The following is a 16,190-nucleotide window of genomic DNA, read 5'->3' as shown; positions in this document are numbered from 1 at the left end:
TTCTCTTTTTATAATTACCCTGACAAAAGCAATTATAATTTGGAAAAACCCAAATATTTACAAGTTGAAGCAATGAAATTGGGTTCTTGAGGAAATAATTGCTTGGAACCCATATGTGTCATATGTACATTCCATCATCACAGCTTCCCTCTGGGAAATCGTGTTTACTTTCCATTTTACAACTTGATATGGGACTAATACAGTCAAGATAGAAGCAGCCTGAATACCCGCGATAAATAATCTCTCCATTTCTTCCTTCCAACTACAAACTGCAGTCAAGTGCTACCTAAGCTTCATGAGATATACATGAGGCAAGGGCGTATACTGTATATATACCATCTTAGGAAAAAACCCAGACACTTCAATCATATGGCATTCCAACCTCTCCCATCATCTAAACGTTCTCCTTTCAGCTGTTAGCTTTCAAACCTCCATTCAAGGCCTATTAGCATGATGCAGCCACTTGCATTTTACAAATGAAATAAGACTATGTAACCTGGGCAGAAATCAGGAAACAGGTAAAGATTTTTGTGTGCACAAAGTCACAGCATGACCGCGAATAGGAACAGTGATTCGGGAGAGAAGTAAATCAACGCTTCAGGTGACAAGACAAGCTACAGAGTCTCTGGTTCCTGGAGTGCAGTCTTCCCAATGCCACCCCATGTTAAGCCTTTTTCTTTCTGCCCACACCATGAGGGCAGAATACATAATCTCTCATCAAAACCTGAGAGGAAAGCTCTGAACAATGAGTGAGATCTGAGGGTCAGAGCAGGCCACTGCCCATATGGCCAATATTGACAGTCCTCTGAGGACAGGAAAGCCAGGATACCTTCCTAGGGCCAGAAGGCCAAAAAGAAATTACTACCCTGAGATGAAATTCAAATATCAGAACCAGAAGGGGACCCCACCAGCAAGTAGAGTCCATAAAACTAAGCCATGCATGGACTCCTGCCAGGCCCAGGGGCAAGGCTTAGAAGGTTCAAGGTAAAATGTGGTTTTCTTAACAGACAGGTTTCTCCCACTCAGCAGCAGGGTAATGACACATGTAATCATGACAGGGATACATTAAAGAGAAAAAAACAAAAGCAACAGACCAGCAACAGTGAGAAAATAAAGAGATAGATACACAGACCCCAGTTCTGACTCCAGACAAGGCAGAAAATCTCCGGAAAGCCCATGGCTAGTGCACAGACGGGTCCCAAAGCCAGTGCGAAGGTAAATATCACACACAGTCAAAACACTCTTGAACCTCTTCCAGGACTGGGTCCAACTCACTATGGCGCCTCAAGGCTAGAACAAGTCTTCATCTCCTTGGATGAGCACCACATATTACTGGCCATTTGAGTGAAAAAAGAATGTATTTATCTTCAAACACTACAAACACAGTCCAAAGCACCAAGATGCTCACACTTTGAAGATACTCAAGAGTTGAGATCCAACAGAGCAGAGCTGATTTGCCTCTCCCCTCTCAAGCTGGCTCAGGGTTGTAAACTCATTGAGTGGGAAGAGGGGAAACTGAGGCACTATCAAATCAATCAATCAGTGTCTCTCCATCTAGCTGTAGATGAGATCCCCGTCTCTCAGGTCCTCTCACTCCACGTCTCTAGGCCTCTCTCTGTTTACCTCTTTCTCGGCCTCTATCTCCCCCTCCCCTTCCCATCTTTCTGAGCACCCTATCATGTGAGTGAAGTGGGCTTCCGAAGCAACCGCGCCATCATGAAAGAAGACAGACTGAAAAGGGCTAACGTGGAACCCAAGGAGGGGACGTGGAAAAGAAACCGTCACCAGACCTGAAGCTACGCCTCTGCCAGCGTGTAGCTACATGTTTTTAAGAGTGTCCTAGTTGAGTGGGGTGGTGTTCAACCGTCGATCTTTCCCTCTCTAGTTTAGTAGTCCTCAGCATAGTCACGTGGACATGCTGAAGGCAACTGTTTCAACAATCCATATACAATTCACACATGGGTAGTTTGGGTCCTTCTCTGCTTAATTTCCTGTTTCCAAATTATTGAATAAAAGACTTCCCTTCAACCTTGTAGAACGGTCACAAACCATGTGAAACAGCTGACTGAACAGGACCGATTTTGGTGTCTGACTTAACGCCACCCCAGCCCTGTCTGGCAGGTCACCAATCACAGAAACACCTGTTCATCACAGGCACCCACCCTGGGTCCATCCCTGATCCAGCTACAGTGAGGAACCTGTGCCCATCCACAAATTCATTGTGATTCCCGTGCCAGCTGGATCCTCACGTTTCTCTCTGTGAGAATGTGGAGTTCTAAGTTAATTTATCAAGGTGAATCAATTCACAAATGACACTCAAAAATCGCCACAAATGGAGCTGAGAAAACTCTGAAAAGCCTCAGCTCTGACGAGAGGAGACAGATGAGTCTCGCCATCCCCCTGCCCGGTCGAATACTCAAGGCACACGCACACCCTATTTCCTTCTGTCCTTGCCAATCTCCCAACACCACAACCAGGAACTTAAAAAAATAGGGAGGGAGGGAATCTGCAAAAGAGACGATAAAAACGCACACAGCATGAACTAACCATACTCTCAGTATATGAACCAAAGAGTGGAAGAACACAGGCTTATTCGATTCACTCAGCAAACATTTATTGCATACCTTTATTGAGTGCCTACTGGGTACAAAGCTCCCTTTCACCAAGGTAACACCCCTGGCACCAGAAATTGGCTAGGCTAGGCTATTACAAAGCTGATCTCTGTCTCTCCCCCAACATTCTCTCCCCCAACATTCTCTCCCCACTTGGTGGACTTTTCTTGGCCCGGTACAATCTTCCTTCCTGAATTCTCTTACATAACCACATCACCTTGCCCATTCTGGTTTCACCTGCTGGCTGACCTCGTTCCAGCTTCTAGGAAGTGGTAACGACCCATCCTGACCCTGTAGAATATTCGCACCTGCCCAGCTCAGGTTAACAGTCACACAACTGCTCAGGACAGTCCCCTCCCCAGCCTTTAAAGGAAGGAGCCCCTCAGTTTTCTAAGAGAAAACCAACTTAAGAATGTGTTGACACACATCCCAGAGACCATTTTCATTATTTGCATTATTCATTATTTTCACTATTTGCATTATTATATTATAGGACATGTATACCCTCTGGGATAGGCATGGGACAGGATGCCACTAGAGGTAAGATGGAGGGCCAGGTGGAAAAGAAAGCCACCAGTTGAAATGGCACATCTTCCCAGAGAAAAAGTTTTCCCATTAAAAGAAAATATAATATTTTATATTAAAACAAGCCCCAATATGTTATGGAGTAAAATGGACAAATAAATGATTTTTTTAAAGATAAAACTCAAGGGGCCGGCCCTGTGGCGTAGCGGTTAAGTGCGCGCACTCTGCTGCTGGCGGCCTGGGTTCGGATCCCAGGCGCGCACCAACACACCGCTTGTCAGGCCATGCTGTGGCGGCATCCCATATAAAGTGGAGGAAGATGGGCATGGATGTTAGCTCAGGGCCAGTCTTCCTCAGCAAAAAGAGGAGGATTGGCACAGATGTTATCTCAGGACTGATCTTCCTCACAAAAAAAAAAAAGATAAAACTCAAGACTTCAAAGAAAGCTCCTGCTTGCAGCAATCTGATGGGCTATGTTCACAATATATGGAGTTTCCTGCAAATAACCCTCTCGCCTTTAACTGTTCTTTGAGGAAATTTTTGAAAACTTTTCCACCCACACTTCAAACTTCTTAAGGGCATGAACTACATCTCATCCTTCTCTTTGTCCCCAGGGACCTAGGACAGTACCTAAGTCTGTGTCTGGCACAAAACAGGCACTCAATAATGTCTGCAGAATTAATTTGGCTGAAATAATAGTAACAGCATTATCAATAACAAAAGAGTTTTGTCACTTCTGGAAGAGAGGAAGAGAAGGTGAACAGCTGAATGAGGAAGTGGAACAGAAGCGATCCAATTTACCAAAACAGTTAATGGCTGCCACGGTAACGATCAGATGAAGCAACTCAGTTTAGTTCTTTTCCACTCAAACAAGTAAAGGAAGGCAAATATTGTACTTATTAATCCCACATCAGAAGGAGGTGGGGCTTAGAGCACAGGTCTACCAGGTGACACCAGTGCCATTAAATTTAATAACCTGTGAAGAGTCTGGAAAGGTATCTCGATAATAGCATTGTCACCAATAATATTAAATCGTGGTTTGTATGCTGATCCTAAGAAGGTCGTTTTAATCCTTAAAGGTTAAATGTCAAATATTTGCTGCTGAGACTTGACAACTGTGAAGGAGTGTGCGCGTATGTGTGCGTGTGTGTATAAAATATGGTGTGGGCTCACCTTTCCTTATTCCTAAAATTGTTACCTTTTTTAATTAGCTGGACCCAAACCAAGTTACAGACAAAAGATGATCCAAAGAGTTTAGTATATAGCAATGTTTAAATGTTTCTACTTTCCTGGTGGAGACTGCATTTTAACTCATTTGTAAACACTAGAAAAGATGAGTATCACACCCACTTTCTCTACACAATCCCTCTTAAACAGCAGTGAGACACAATCCCTCTTAAACAGCAGTGAGTCACTCTCCATGCCCAGTGTTCCCCACACTTTCCAGACTGGAGGGAGGAGCTGGGCGGAGGAGGAAGTGAGGACTCCCAGCCCTGCAGGTGTAAGCTGTGAATGGGTGAGCCAGGCCACTGACGCCTCCAGGGCCATTTCCTTTTCTGAGTCTTACGTCTCAGATATGTGAACTGCCAACCAAAATGAGGCCTTTCAAATCCTCTTAACAATGACAGCCAGAGCTCTGTAAAACTTCAACTGAAATCCAAACAGAGAGCAGAAAAACATTTCACAGCAATAACAGGTTTGTAAGTGCCGGAGGGGGAAGGGAAGCAGCAGCTGGAGACATACCATGACACCAGGGCATGGAGAGACGCTAATTAATCTCCAAGAGCAAAACCTGAGTAACTTTCCCTACATGCCCTGAACCTGCAGGCATCCTTTTTCCCCCTGGGAATTAAGTCAGTAACTTGATATTATGTTATTTTGTCAAAGTCATAGGAATAGAGAATTTATTGTATGATTTTATCATTTTATTCTGTTATATAAAAAGCGAGAGTTTTTCGGTTCACAACATCTGGGATCAAATCCCTGCTCTTTCATTAACTGGGCAAGTCCCTTAACGTCCTTAGGTCTAAATTTCTGGGTCTGTTTCTCCATCAATCCAACATAAAACAGTCTACCTCCCAAGGTTATTCTGAAAATTAAACGAATGAACTCTGTAAAACAGAGCAGGCATCAATGAATACGTGTATGTGTCCAGCAATATGAATGCCCAACAATGTCTCTTTTTATCTCCTTAGTCGTAGGAAAACACACGCAAAAATTACTATAGAGGATGCCAAACTGGCAAACGGCCCGGTCACCGCTCTGGGTCGCCGCTCTGGAGAGCAGCCTGCAGGCCTTGAGTAGGTGAAGTAACCAGGCCACCTTGAGATGTGGGGAGCGCTCCTAAACCGGTGTCCGGGAAGACTCTCCGGACACTGCGGATTTCACTGTGGCCGGTGTAATTAACAAAAGTGCCCCTGGCAGGACTCAGAAATGAGCAAGCGAAACTTTCTCCCCAAACCCTGACTCTGAACGCAATCCCTTTTCTTAACTCTAGGGGATCTCGTCTTGGAAAAGTTAAAGTGAGTCAGTGAATGGGGAAAAGCAACTCACAGAGAAGCGCAGGGTCCAGTGGGTCTGCACACTCCACAGTGCAAGAGGGAGAGACTGCAGCGCCCCAGGGAGGGCAGGAAACACCATCACCACCTCTCGCCCTCCAACCCACACACGCACCTGGGGATGAACTTGGCCTCGTCCCCGAGTCGCGCCTGGAAGTCCTGCCAAGCCAGGCCAGGGCTCGCCGGGCCCCAGGGGGCGGCCAGCGCCGCCGCCGCGTCCTCGTCGCCCTCGTCCTCCTCGCCGTGCGCGGGGTCGGGCCCCGCCTGGGCCGCTGCGGGCGCGAGATCCCGCGGCCCCCAGCCCCCGCGCCGCCCCCCGCGGAGGGCCCCGCGGAAGCCGCGCGCGAACTCCTGGAAGGTGATGGTGCCGTCGCGGTCGGCGTCGAGCCGCTGGAACACGGCCTCGGCGTCGGCCGGCCGCACGCGCAGCTCCGCGCACAGCGCGCCGAACTCCTCGCGCTCCAGGCGCCCCGAGCGGTTCGCGTCGCAGGCAGCGAAGAGCGAGCGCAGCCGGGCCAGCTCCCCTCGGTCCCCGTCCGCCTCCATCCCGCCCGGCGGGAGCGGCCCAGAGGACTGCGGCGCACGACGGGGCGCGCTGCCCGTCCCGGCTGCGGCGACTGCGGGAAGTCCGGAGCCACCTGCTGTCGCCGGGAGCTGCGGCGAGTTCGGCTAGTCTGGCTGGTTCGACCACTTGCGGGAATGTCCGGGAGGGGCCGGGCGCCTGGGCGGGTCGGGGGCGGCGCCCCCCGAAGCTGGTCCTGCGCGGACCCCTGGCGGCCCCCCCACCGGCCCGGGAGCGGGTGAGTGCGCCCCGACTCCGCGCACCGCGCAGCAGCGCCCGTCCTCCCGAAACTGAGCGCCCGGCACGCCGGCCCTCGCCACTTTCCCGGCCGGCCCGGCTCCGCCCAGCCCCGGAGGAGGAGCTCGCGACTCTGGTTCCCGCGCCTCTGGGGGTCCGGCTGTGCTTCCCCTGCAGGGCTCTGGCCCGAGCCTGGGTTTGGGGTCTTCGAGTCGGGGACTCGGCCGGAACTGGGGGTGCCGCACGAGCGTTTGCCAGGCCCTTCGGCGTAAACAGTTTGCTCGGGTAAAGCCAAGAGCTGGCATGAGCGTGGGAAGCTAAGTGGATAGAAAAACAAAAGGAAGGTAGGGGTAGGATTCCAAATTGGTTAACGTTGTGTATATTTTCTTCTCTTCTAATTCCAGAAAATTTGTAAACTTCTGTATATACAAATATTATTACAAACCAAAGTACGAAATTTACCAGAAGACCCCATTCTCTGATTTTACTGGCTTTCCTTAACACATGTCCAGCTAGTTAAGACACATTAGAAATCACATAGATCTTCCAGATCCCCACATCCAATTAATTTTTCTCAGTCCTTGTCTCTTCAACCTGAGAGAAAAGTAATAACCAAAATCTTCGGCAGACAGCAATATTTGAACCAAGACTGGGGTAGCTTTTTTTCTTCTTCGAACACGTCTTATGGAAATTATATATCCAAATGTATGTTACCTTTTGATCTTTAACACTTATTTCAACAATGCTATTGTTGTTTTAATACTGGCTGCTTAATGGGTACAAGATTTTTAAAATTCACCCATTTTGATCCTTTTTTAAAAATCTTGTCCTTCCATTTCCAAGAGACCCTCACTCTGTCATAAGACATGTGTATGTTCCCCTCTGTGATTCTCATAGCCTATGAAAATGCGTTTGGGTTATTTTTGCTTTATTCACATTATCCCTTCCCTCCACTTTTTAGACTTTCTTTTATTTACTGCCATTTCTTTTAGTTGTGACTCTGTATTTACGTTTTATCTCCTTCTGGATTCTCTTGATTTCTTATTACTTTGATTTTTTTTTTTTTTAAAGATTTTATTTATTTATTTTTCCCCCAAAGCCCCAGTAGATAGTTGTATGTCGTAGTTGCACATCCATTCTAGTTGCTGTATGTGGGACGCGGCCTCAGCATGGCCGGAGAAGCGGTGTGTCGGTGCTCGCCGGGGATCCGAACCCGGGCCGCCAGCAGCGGAGCGCCCGCACTTAACCGCTAAGCCACGGGGCCAGCCCCTGATTTTTTTAATATGATAAGAATGAAGTAGGGGCTTTGACTGACACCTTCCCTCAGGCTAGAGTTCTTAAACATAGAGCTAAGCACTAAACATCTGAGGAACTGTTTCTCCTTGAATAATGCAATACACACCCTCAACACTCACAACATCTGTCAAGCTGTAAATACCGCTGATAATCGGCGTCTGTAGATTTAACTGGTATATTATGAGAGGCATTCCCTTAGGAGCCCTGATCTTAGCAATCTAATTGCTAAGTGAATATAGGTCTATGCAAGTGGACAGCTAATACACTGAAATGAATTTTATCATTAATGCAATAAAAAATGTTATTGATTTTGAGTTTTTCTGCTTTCCTGTTTATTCTAAAGATTGATTTTTCATATAAAGTACAAAGTGGCTAGCTTGGTAATGCCTTTAAAGCTTTACAAATATACTTATTAAACTGAATCTTTGAAATATTATTGTCACTATACTGTTAGCAATTAATAAATATCTGTATTTTTCAAAATAGATGAGTTAATCATATTTTTGACTTCTTAGGAAGTACTTTCTTGTGCAACTTCATTTCCGGAATTCACTCTGATCTTTGCACTCATTTCTAAATTCTTATATTCTTTGACCTGCTTTGCCCATTCCCTGAGCCCCTTCCCTAAAGAGTCATCAAGAAGCATGGATTATTCCAAATGTCTCCTGTACACATCTTCTCATTTCCACTGATATTAATCTACTCCAGACCTACTATTACAGTTATCTATCATTGCATAACAACACAACAAACAGTGATTTAAACCGGCAACCATTTTGTTTGTTCATAATTTTATTGTCATCAGCTTGGGCAGGGCTCAGGTGGGCGGGTTTTCTGCTGGCTTGCCTGGGATCATGTAGTTGTGGGGGCTTAATTATGGCTGCATGGTCTTAGAGGGCCTCACTCATATGTCTGGAAGTTGGTACTAGTCTTTGCTGGACCATGTGTCTTCAGGAGGCTAGCACCAGCTTTGTCACATGGTGGCAGTGTTCCAAGAAGGTCAGTCAGTCCCAGTGCACAATTGCTTTTCAAGCCTCCCCTTGGGTCATATTTGCTGATATTCCATTGTTCAAAGCAAGTTTCATGGCCAAGCCCTAAGTCAGTGTGGGAGGGGACTATACAAGGTCATGGATACAGGGAGATGTACTTTATTGGAGGCCTTACTGTAACAATAGATCACAAAAATGGTCCTGAACAGCCTCTAATACATTCTCTCAGGCTCCTCTCCTGCCGACCTCCTGTTCATTCTACACAACCACAGCTGGACAGTTCTTCTTACACACCAATTATTCTGCCATTCTAGAGCTCAGTGGTTCTCAATCAGTGATAATTTTGTTCCCCAGAAGATATTTGGCAATATCTGGGGACATTTTTGGTTATCCCAATTTGAAAAGGGAAAGGTGCTGCTGGCAACTAGTAGGTAGAGGCCAGGGATGCTGCTAAACATCCCATGATACACAGGGCCAGTCCCCCATAGCAAAGAACTATCTGGCCGAAAATGTCAGTAGTGCCGCGGTTGAGAAAGCCTGCCCCCTAGCTCATAAACCCCCAGGGAGCCCCCAGTAAGAAGAGAACCAAGAGTAAACTCTTCATCTAGGCGTTCAAAGACCTCTGCAATCTGGTCCCACTTGACATATCCAAACATCTCTCCCTTTAGTCTGCATCAGGGCTCCCACTGTCTCCCAAATATGCCACACTCGATTAGATTACATGATTAACATAATAGCTTCTTATTGTCATGACAAAATGTAAATAGCAAACATTCTTTCGTTTTTCTCTCTTCTGCCTAACCATTTCCCAGCCTCTGGAAGAGTTGGATGCTGCTTTCCCTACCAAAGTTTTCACAATTTTCATTGTGACCTGTCACTTACAAGGACATTGCTTAGCATGTATTATGTCAGCTCAAGTAACAAGCCACAGGAATGCTTTTTTTTAGTCTTTTTCATGTTAAAACTTTGATCCACCTGGAATTTATTTTGGGTCAGGTGTGAGTTGTAGATTCAACCTTACTTTTTTTCTGAATTTCTACCTAGTTCTCTCAACACCATTTATTCAACTACCTCTTCTGCGTGGATTTAAATACCACCTTTAGTGAATACTAAATTCCTATATGTATTTGGGTTTACTTCTGGACTTTCTAGTCTGGTCTATTGAGGAATCACTCACATTTTGAAAGGACTCTTCAGCTTATAAAAAGATTCCTAAAGGAGTCCTATTGGGTTGTCTTTCATGTTTTTAAGTGTTTGTTTATACATTTGTAAGTACCTGGCAGAGAAGACTGGGGGAAAGAAGGGAGCTGGCAGTGAAGCTTAAGACTAATTTGTTAGGAACAAGTACATACTAACGGTCCATCTGAAACTGTCATGTAAATCAGTGAGAAAATAGGAGTTGATTTAGAGAAAGAGTAAGGAACCCCGTTTGTCTAAAATGTGAAATGCTGCTACAAAGCCACTCACAAGGTACTGAGGAGTGCTTTTGAATATCCCAGCAATATACTCAGGGGAAGGCCAAGGTTATATAAGCTGTCTCTAATTTTTTCAAGAAAGAGAGGAGAAGAAAGAAATATGAGGCATGTTTTTTCTATTTTAGCATCCAGAAACAGCCAGGAATTGGAGATAACAGAGCAGCCTTTGAGAGCCTTGAATTGGGCAGTAAGGAGAGCTTGCCTCCAGTTATCAGCATGACTTTTAGAAAGATCAGCTTGCTCTCTGGCTGCTCAAGGATTTTAAGAATCAGAGATAATCTTGTTAGAACGTGTTTCTCAAAAGAGTGAAAAGATACTGTTGTGATCAGATACATTTCTAAAACACAAATGAATTTGGAAAAGAATCCTACTATATCCTGTCTTGGATGAGATAAAGAAAGCTATTTATACTTGTTTAATATTTCCTAAACATATTTGACTATAGAATCTTTTAGTTTTTGGTTTTGTTTTGGTTTTGTTTCAATTTCTGTGGGCTTGCCACAGAGTTAGTGCTCTTGATAACATACTTGGGGAAACCTTGTGATAGACAATGACTAGGGTGATGAATCATGAAAAATTATCCCTTGCCACTACGTCATAAATTGGCCTAACCTTCTATAACGGGGAATGGGCACCACCCCTTACCCTCCTCTTCACCCAGTAAATGGGAGAGGCTTTTAATGGAAGTCTGTTGTAATCTACCCTATAGGATTTCCTTCAGGTACAAAAGCCTTCCTCAGAGCCTGACTTAACACTGCAGTTACTCTGCCCTAGAAAGATTCGATAAGCCTGTTAAGATGGAACTGGATATCTAAGTAATGGCATACCACTGAGGGGCCAATTAGTGGGTTCAGGAACCCCCTCAAACATATGCACCCCTTCAAGAACTTGAGTCATAGTTCTCTCATGGCTTACTGTTCCTAAGGGAGTTATAGGAAAATTGTTAACATTTTACAAAGAAGAATGTATCAGCAAATTTACATCATAGTGATTTACTTACTCTTTTTGTAAATATGAAAGAAGAGAAAAGAATAATATAACACCCATATACCCAGAAACTGCAAATGTGAACATTTTATCATATTTGCATCAGATCTATTTTTTTAAAAATAAAGCATTATGAGGGCCAGCCGGGTGGCTTAGCGGTTAAGTGAGAGTGCTCCACTATGGCGGCCTGGGGTTCGCAGGTTTGGATCCCTGGCGCGTACCGACGCACCCCTTGTCAAGTAATGCTGTGGCGGCGTCCCATATAAAGCAGAGGGAGATGGGCATGGATGTTAGCCCAGGGCCAGTCTTCCTCAGCAAAAGGAGGAGGATTGGCAACAGATGTTAGCTCAGGGCTGATCTTCCTCACAAAAAAAATAAATAAATAAAGCATTATGGACCCTGTTGAACTTCCTCTTTGATTGTATGTTGTTTCTGTAATCAGTATATAGCAGTGTTGTGTATGTGTATGTGTTGGCAGTTATCAGACTTTGGTAAATCTTTCATTGTAAAAAATTACATATCTCTATAATGCTCCAGTGCTCCAAACACCACTTCTCACACCAGAGCAGAGTAGGCCTTTGGTCCTAGAACTGAGTGAGAAGTGTTGTTTCAAACTTTTAATCCCATTGTGTGATGACCAAGCAAAGCTCTGATGTCATTTTCCCATATTAGCAAACTGTGTGTCTCCTCCATGGTGCTCCTCTCAGTTGAGACAAAAGTTTACATTTCATATTATATATTGTAGGGGAGAAAAATTTGCCACCCAAAATGTTTCCCTTTGGCGTGAGGATTATTTTAGGCTGATTATTTTTAAGAAACAAAAGACTCAAGAAATTTTTCTTTTTACCTCCCTGTTCACTGCCTAAAAGAATTTAGATAAAGGGACTGTTCCAAGAAGAAGGGCTATCCCGGGAGAGATCTACAAAGAACATGAGCTAGGTGTGGTAGACTGGGGGAGACTTAGCAAGGCCTGTCTGATCAAAGTCCTCTCTGTGTCTCCTTGTCTCTCTAGAGCATGGCAAACATTTGTTTACCAATCATTTGCTTTTATATACCATAGTGTGTTTATCCATTACTTTCTTGATTGACATTGGGGTATTTCCAGTTTTTGGCTGTTGTGAATAAAGCTGCTTTAGCTATATAAGTCTTTGTGTGAAGGAACATATGTGTCCATTTCTCTTGGGTAAATTCCTAGTAGTTAGATTGCTGGATCACATGGTAGGTATATTTTTAGCTTTAAAAGCAACTAAGTGCTTTCCAAAGTGATTGGAATTTTACATTCCCACCAGCAGTGTATGAGTTGTAGTTACTCGATATTCTCGCCAACCTTTGGTGGCATCAGTCTTTTTAATTTTAGCAATTCTAATGATGTGTATTGGTATCCCATTGTGGTTTTAATTTGCATTTTCCTGATGACTCATGATGTTGTACAACTTTTCATGTGCTTATCATCCATTCTTGTATCTTCTTTAATGAAATGTCTTTTCAAATCATGTGACCATTTTTTATTGGGTTGCCATTTTTGTAAGTGTTCTTTATATATTCTGGAAACAAGTCCTCTATCATTTATATGTATTTGAAAATCTTCTCCCATTCTGTGCTTTGTCTTTTTATTTTCTTAATGGTGCCTTTTGAAGAGCAGATGGTTTTAGTTTTGATGAAATCCAAATTTATCAATGTTTTAGTTTATGGTTTATATTTTTGTGACCCATCTAAGAAGCCTCTGTCTACCCAGAGTTGCAAAGATAGTCCTTATGTTTTCTTCTAGAAATCTAGATTTATCATTTACTATCACATCCACGACCAATTTTGAGTTAATTTTGTGTATTGGGTGAGTTGAAAGTTGAAGTTTATTTTCTTCTTTGTGGATATCTCATTCTTCCAGCACTACTTTTTGAAAAAACTGTCCTCTGCCCATTGAATTACTTTTGTCAGAAATCAAATGACCTTTTATGTGTGGGCCTATTTCTGGACTCTCTATTCTGTCCTATTGATTTGTATATCTGTCTCTTCACCAACACCATCTGGTCTTAATTACATTGTTTGATAGTAAGTCTCAAAATCAAGTACTGTAAGTCCTCCAACTTTGTTATTCTTTTTCCAAATTTTTTGGATATTCCTGGCCCTAGGAATTTCCATATAAATTTTAAGATCAGTTTTTAAATTTATACAAAAATATATGCTGGCATTGTGATTGTGTTCAATCTTATACGTCAATTTTTGGAGAATTGATATCTTAATATTTAGTCTGATCAATGAAAATGATATATCTCTTGCTTATTTGTTGCCAGCATAGAAAAATTCAATTGATTTTGCTATTATGATGAACTTGTATCCTGAGACCTTGCTAAAATCACTTATTAGTTCTAGCGGGTGTTTGGTGGAATTCTTAGATTTTCTCTGTACACAATCATGTCATCTGTGGGAAGAAATGGATAGTTTTACTTCTCCATTCCCAATCTATATGTCTTTTATTTCTTTTTCTTGCTTTATTGCACTGGTTTGGACTCCTAGTACAATGTAGAATTACAGTACTAAGAACAGATCTCCTTGCTTTGTTCATAATCACAGGGGGAAATCATTCAATCTTTCACATTAATTGTGACGTTAACTATAAGGTTTTTTTTGTACATGCCCTTTTTTGGGTTTATGAAGTTCTCTATTCCTCCATTGTTGAGAATATTTATTATGGGTAGATTTTGCATGTTGTTAGATGCTAGCATCTAGTTAGATGATCATGGTTCTTTTCCTTCTTTATTTTGTTAATGCGGTGAATTACATTGAGAAATTTTCAAATTTTAATCCAACTCTCACTTTCCATGTGGTCTCAGGGCTTCTTCACATGGTTTCTCCTTCAAGAGAGTTGGATCTCTTCCATGGTGCCTCAGGACTCCAAGAATGAGTGTTCAAAGAGTCTCGGGCCACAGCTGCAAGGCTTCTTGTACCCTAGCCTCAGAAGTTCCAGAATGTTGGTTCAGCCACCTTCTATTGGTCAAGCTAGTCACTGAGGCCAACCTAGACTCAAGGGGAGAATAAATAGTCACCACCTCTCAACAAGAGGAGTAGTAAAGAATATGTGGCCATCTTTAATCCAACACATCTTCCTTGCTTTGAGTTTTGCATCATATCACACCCTTTCTGTTGTATTTTTTTCTGCCTCTCTCTATATATGTTTGAAGTGAGATGGAGTATTTCTCACTTCAGCTCAGTCCACCATATTGACCACACATCCTCCTCCTCTGCTTTAGACTGCAACTTAGGTATCATTTCCCTGACCTTCCAAAAAGAGAGTAGGCCTCCCTCCTGAGTGTCCTCCCAGGACCCCATTCCCACTCCCTTACCTATTGCACATGTGCCCTGCTCTCCAGCCATACTGTTTCCCAAACATTAAGCACCTTTTTAAGACTCTATACTTCCTTCATGCTGTTCCCTCTGCCCAGGATCCTTTCCCTTTTTTGCCACCATGCAATCATATTTAATCCTTTAAACATTCTTCATGAGGTAGGTTTCTCAATTTCAGAGACAAAAGAACTAAACCTCAAATTGAACGATATGACTAAAATCACACAGCTAGTAGAACTAGGATTCCAACCCAGATCACCTGACTCAAGTTTGCTGCAGTGGCAGATGCTCTCTTACTCTGCCCCATTCCCTCAGATCCCTTGTGCATTTCCACCCTATAATCAGCCCCTGTGTCATTTGTTGGAGGATGCCCTCAAACTGCTAGAGTTTGCTTTGCCTGTGCCTGGTAATTTGTACCTCCTATGAAAGTAGACCTTGAACAACGAATGGTGGGTTGGAGACCCCAGCTCCCTTGCCCTCTAGGTAGAACAACTCTTGACCTGCACGGTCTTCAGCAGTAGGACTGAGATAAAGTCACCCGCTGGGTGCCATTGCTTGATGTCACTGTTGCACCATTGCTTATCCCCCTTCCCTTCCCAGTTCTACCTACCCAGCTCCCCTAACCTTCCACATTCACCTGAATCCTCATCTCAGTGTCAGTGCCCAGCCAAAGGCAGTGCACAACTACTTCCCTGGCGAGGAATATTCTCCACAGAGACTCAAGTCCAAGGGTGTGGCATTGTCTGCAGTTTGAGAAAGGACCCATGGGATACATGGGCTACCTAGAAGCCACTGCAATACCCTGACACAAGTCCTGCAGAAATCAACACCACATTTGACATTGCTGAAGTACATGTAAAACTGCAGTGCATACAATTAAATATTTATGGGGTATAAAAGAGAAAATATTCCTTCCAGAGTTGTCTGATTTATTCTTCCCTCGTAATACATTGAGTGACTGAAGAAAAGTAGATTGCAATGTGCCAATTAGTAATCTCAGGTAAAATTTACATTACAGGGGCCAGCCCTGTGGCATAGTGGTTAAGTTCGGTACACTCCTCTTCGGCAGCCCGGGTTCACTGCTTCAGATCCTGGAAGTGGACCTACACCCCTCGTCAGCCATGCTGTGGTGGCGACCCGCATACAAAATAGAGGAAGATTGGCACAGATGTTAGCTCAGGGCTAATCTTCCTCACGTTTACATCATAAACAATTAAGAAACTACCAATATTATAATTTCGTACTTTTTTACTTTATAATTTGGGGGGGTGTTTGGCATACAGAAATGCATTATTTTTGTATGAGATGTCAAAATTTCACATGCAATTATTCCTTGATTGTCTGTCTCCATCTAAATTCAAAAATAATTTTACTTCACTTTAGTTGGGAAAATTTCTGGGCATATTTAACTAAGTATATTTTCAAAGTCTTTGTTGCTAAAAATTCTATCTTCCTGAAAATGTTAGCAGGTAAGAGCAGAAATATCATGAAATACTTTGACTCTTTTGTAAGCTTCTTTTATTTTGCACAGGTCAGAAGTGATGATGCAGCCATAGAGATGGAGAATCTTTAACTTAAAAAAAAAGAAAAGACCACAGATTATGTGG

At 43.5% G+C, this 16,190-nt stretch overlaps 1 protein-coding gene and 1 long non-coding RNA gene across 5 annotated transcripts in view; one reads left to right on the top strand and one right to left on the bottom strand.

Moving 5' to 3' along the window:
* RASEF (RAS and EF-hand domain containing) overlaps positions 1–6,586 on the bottom strand; it is a 72,282-nt gene extending 65,696 nt beyond the window's left edge. For 3 of the 4 annotated variants that reach the window (XM_087444426.1, XM_087444425.1, XM_087444427.1), the window contains exon 1: positions 5,811–6,586. In XM_087444426.1, coding sequence (XP_087300552.1) covers positions 5,811–6,241 — 431 coding nt within the window. In that variant the 5' untranslated portion in view covers positions 6,242–6,586. The remainder of the gene's footprint in view (positions 1–5,810) is intronic. The other variant, XM_004439613.3, reaches the window with a different exon arrangement.
* LOC147914356 (uncharacterized) overlaps positions 1–16,190 on the top strand; it is a 1,093,764-nt gene that overhangs the window by 1,057,950 nt on the left and 19,624 nt on the right. The window lies entirely within an intron of this gene.

Source organism: Ceratotherium simum, chromosome 20, assembly GCF_057802395.1.
Source record: "Ceratotherium simum simum isolate JZ-2026a chromosome 20, ASM5780239v1, whole genome shotgun sequence".
NCBI lineage: Eukaryota > Metazoa > Chordata > Mammalia > Perissodactyla > Rhinocerotidae > Ceratotherium > Ceratotherium simum.
Note: the sequence above shows the minus strand (reverse complement) of the source record. Positions and strands in the feature narration are given on the sequence as shown.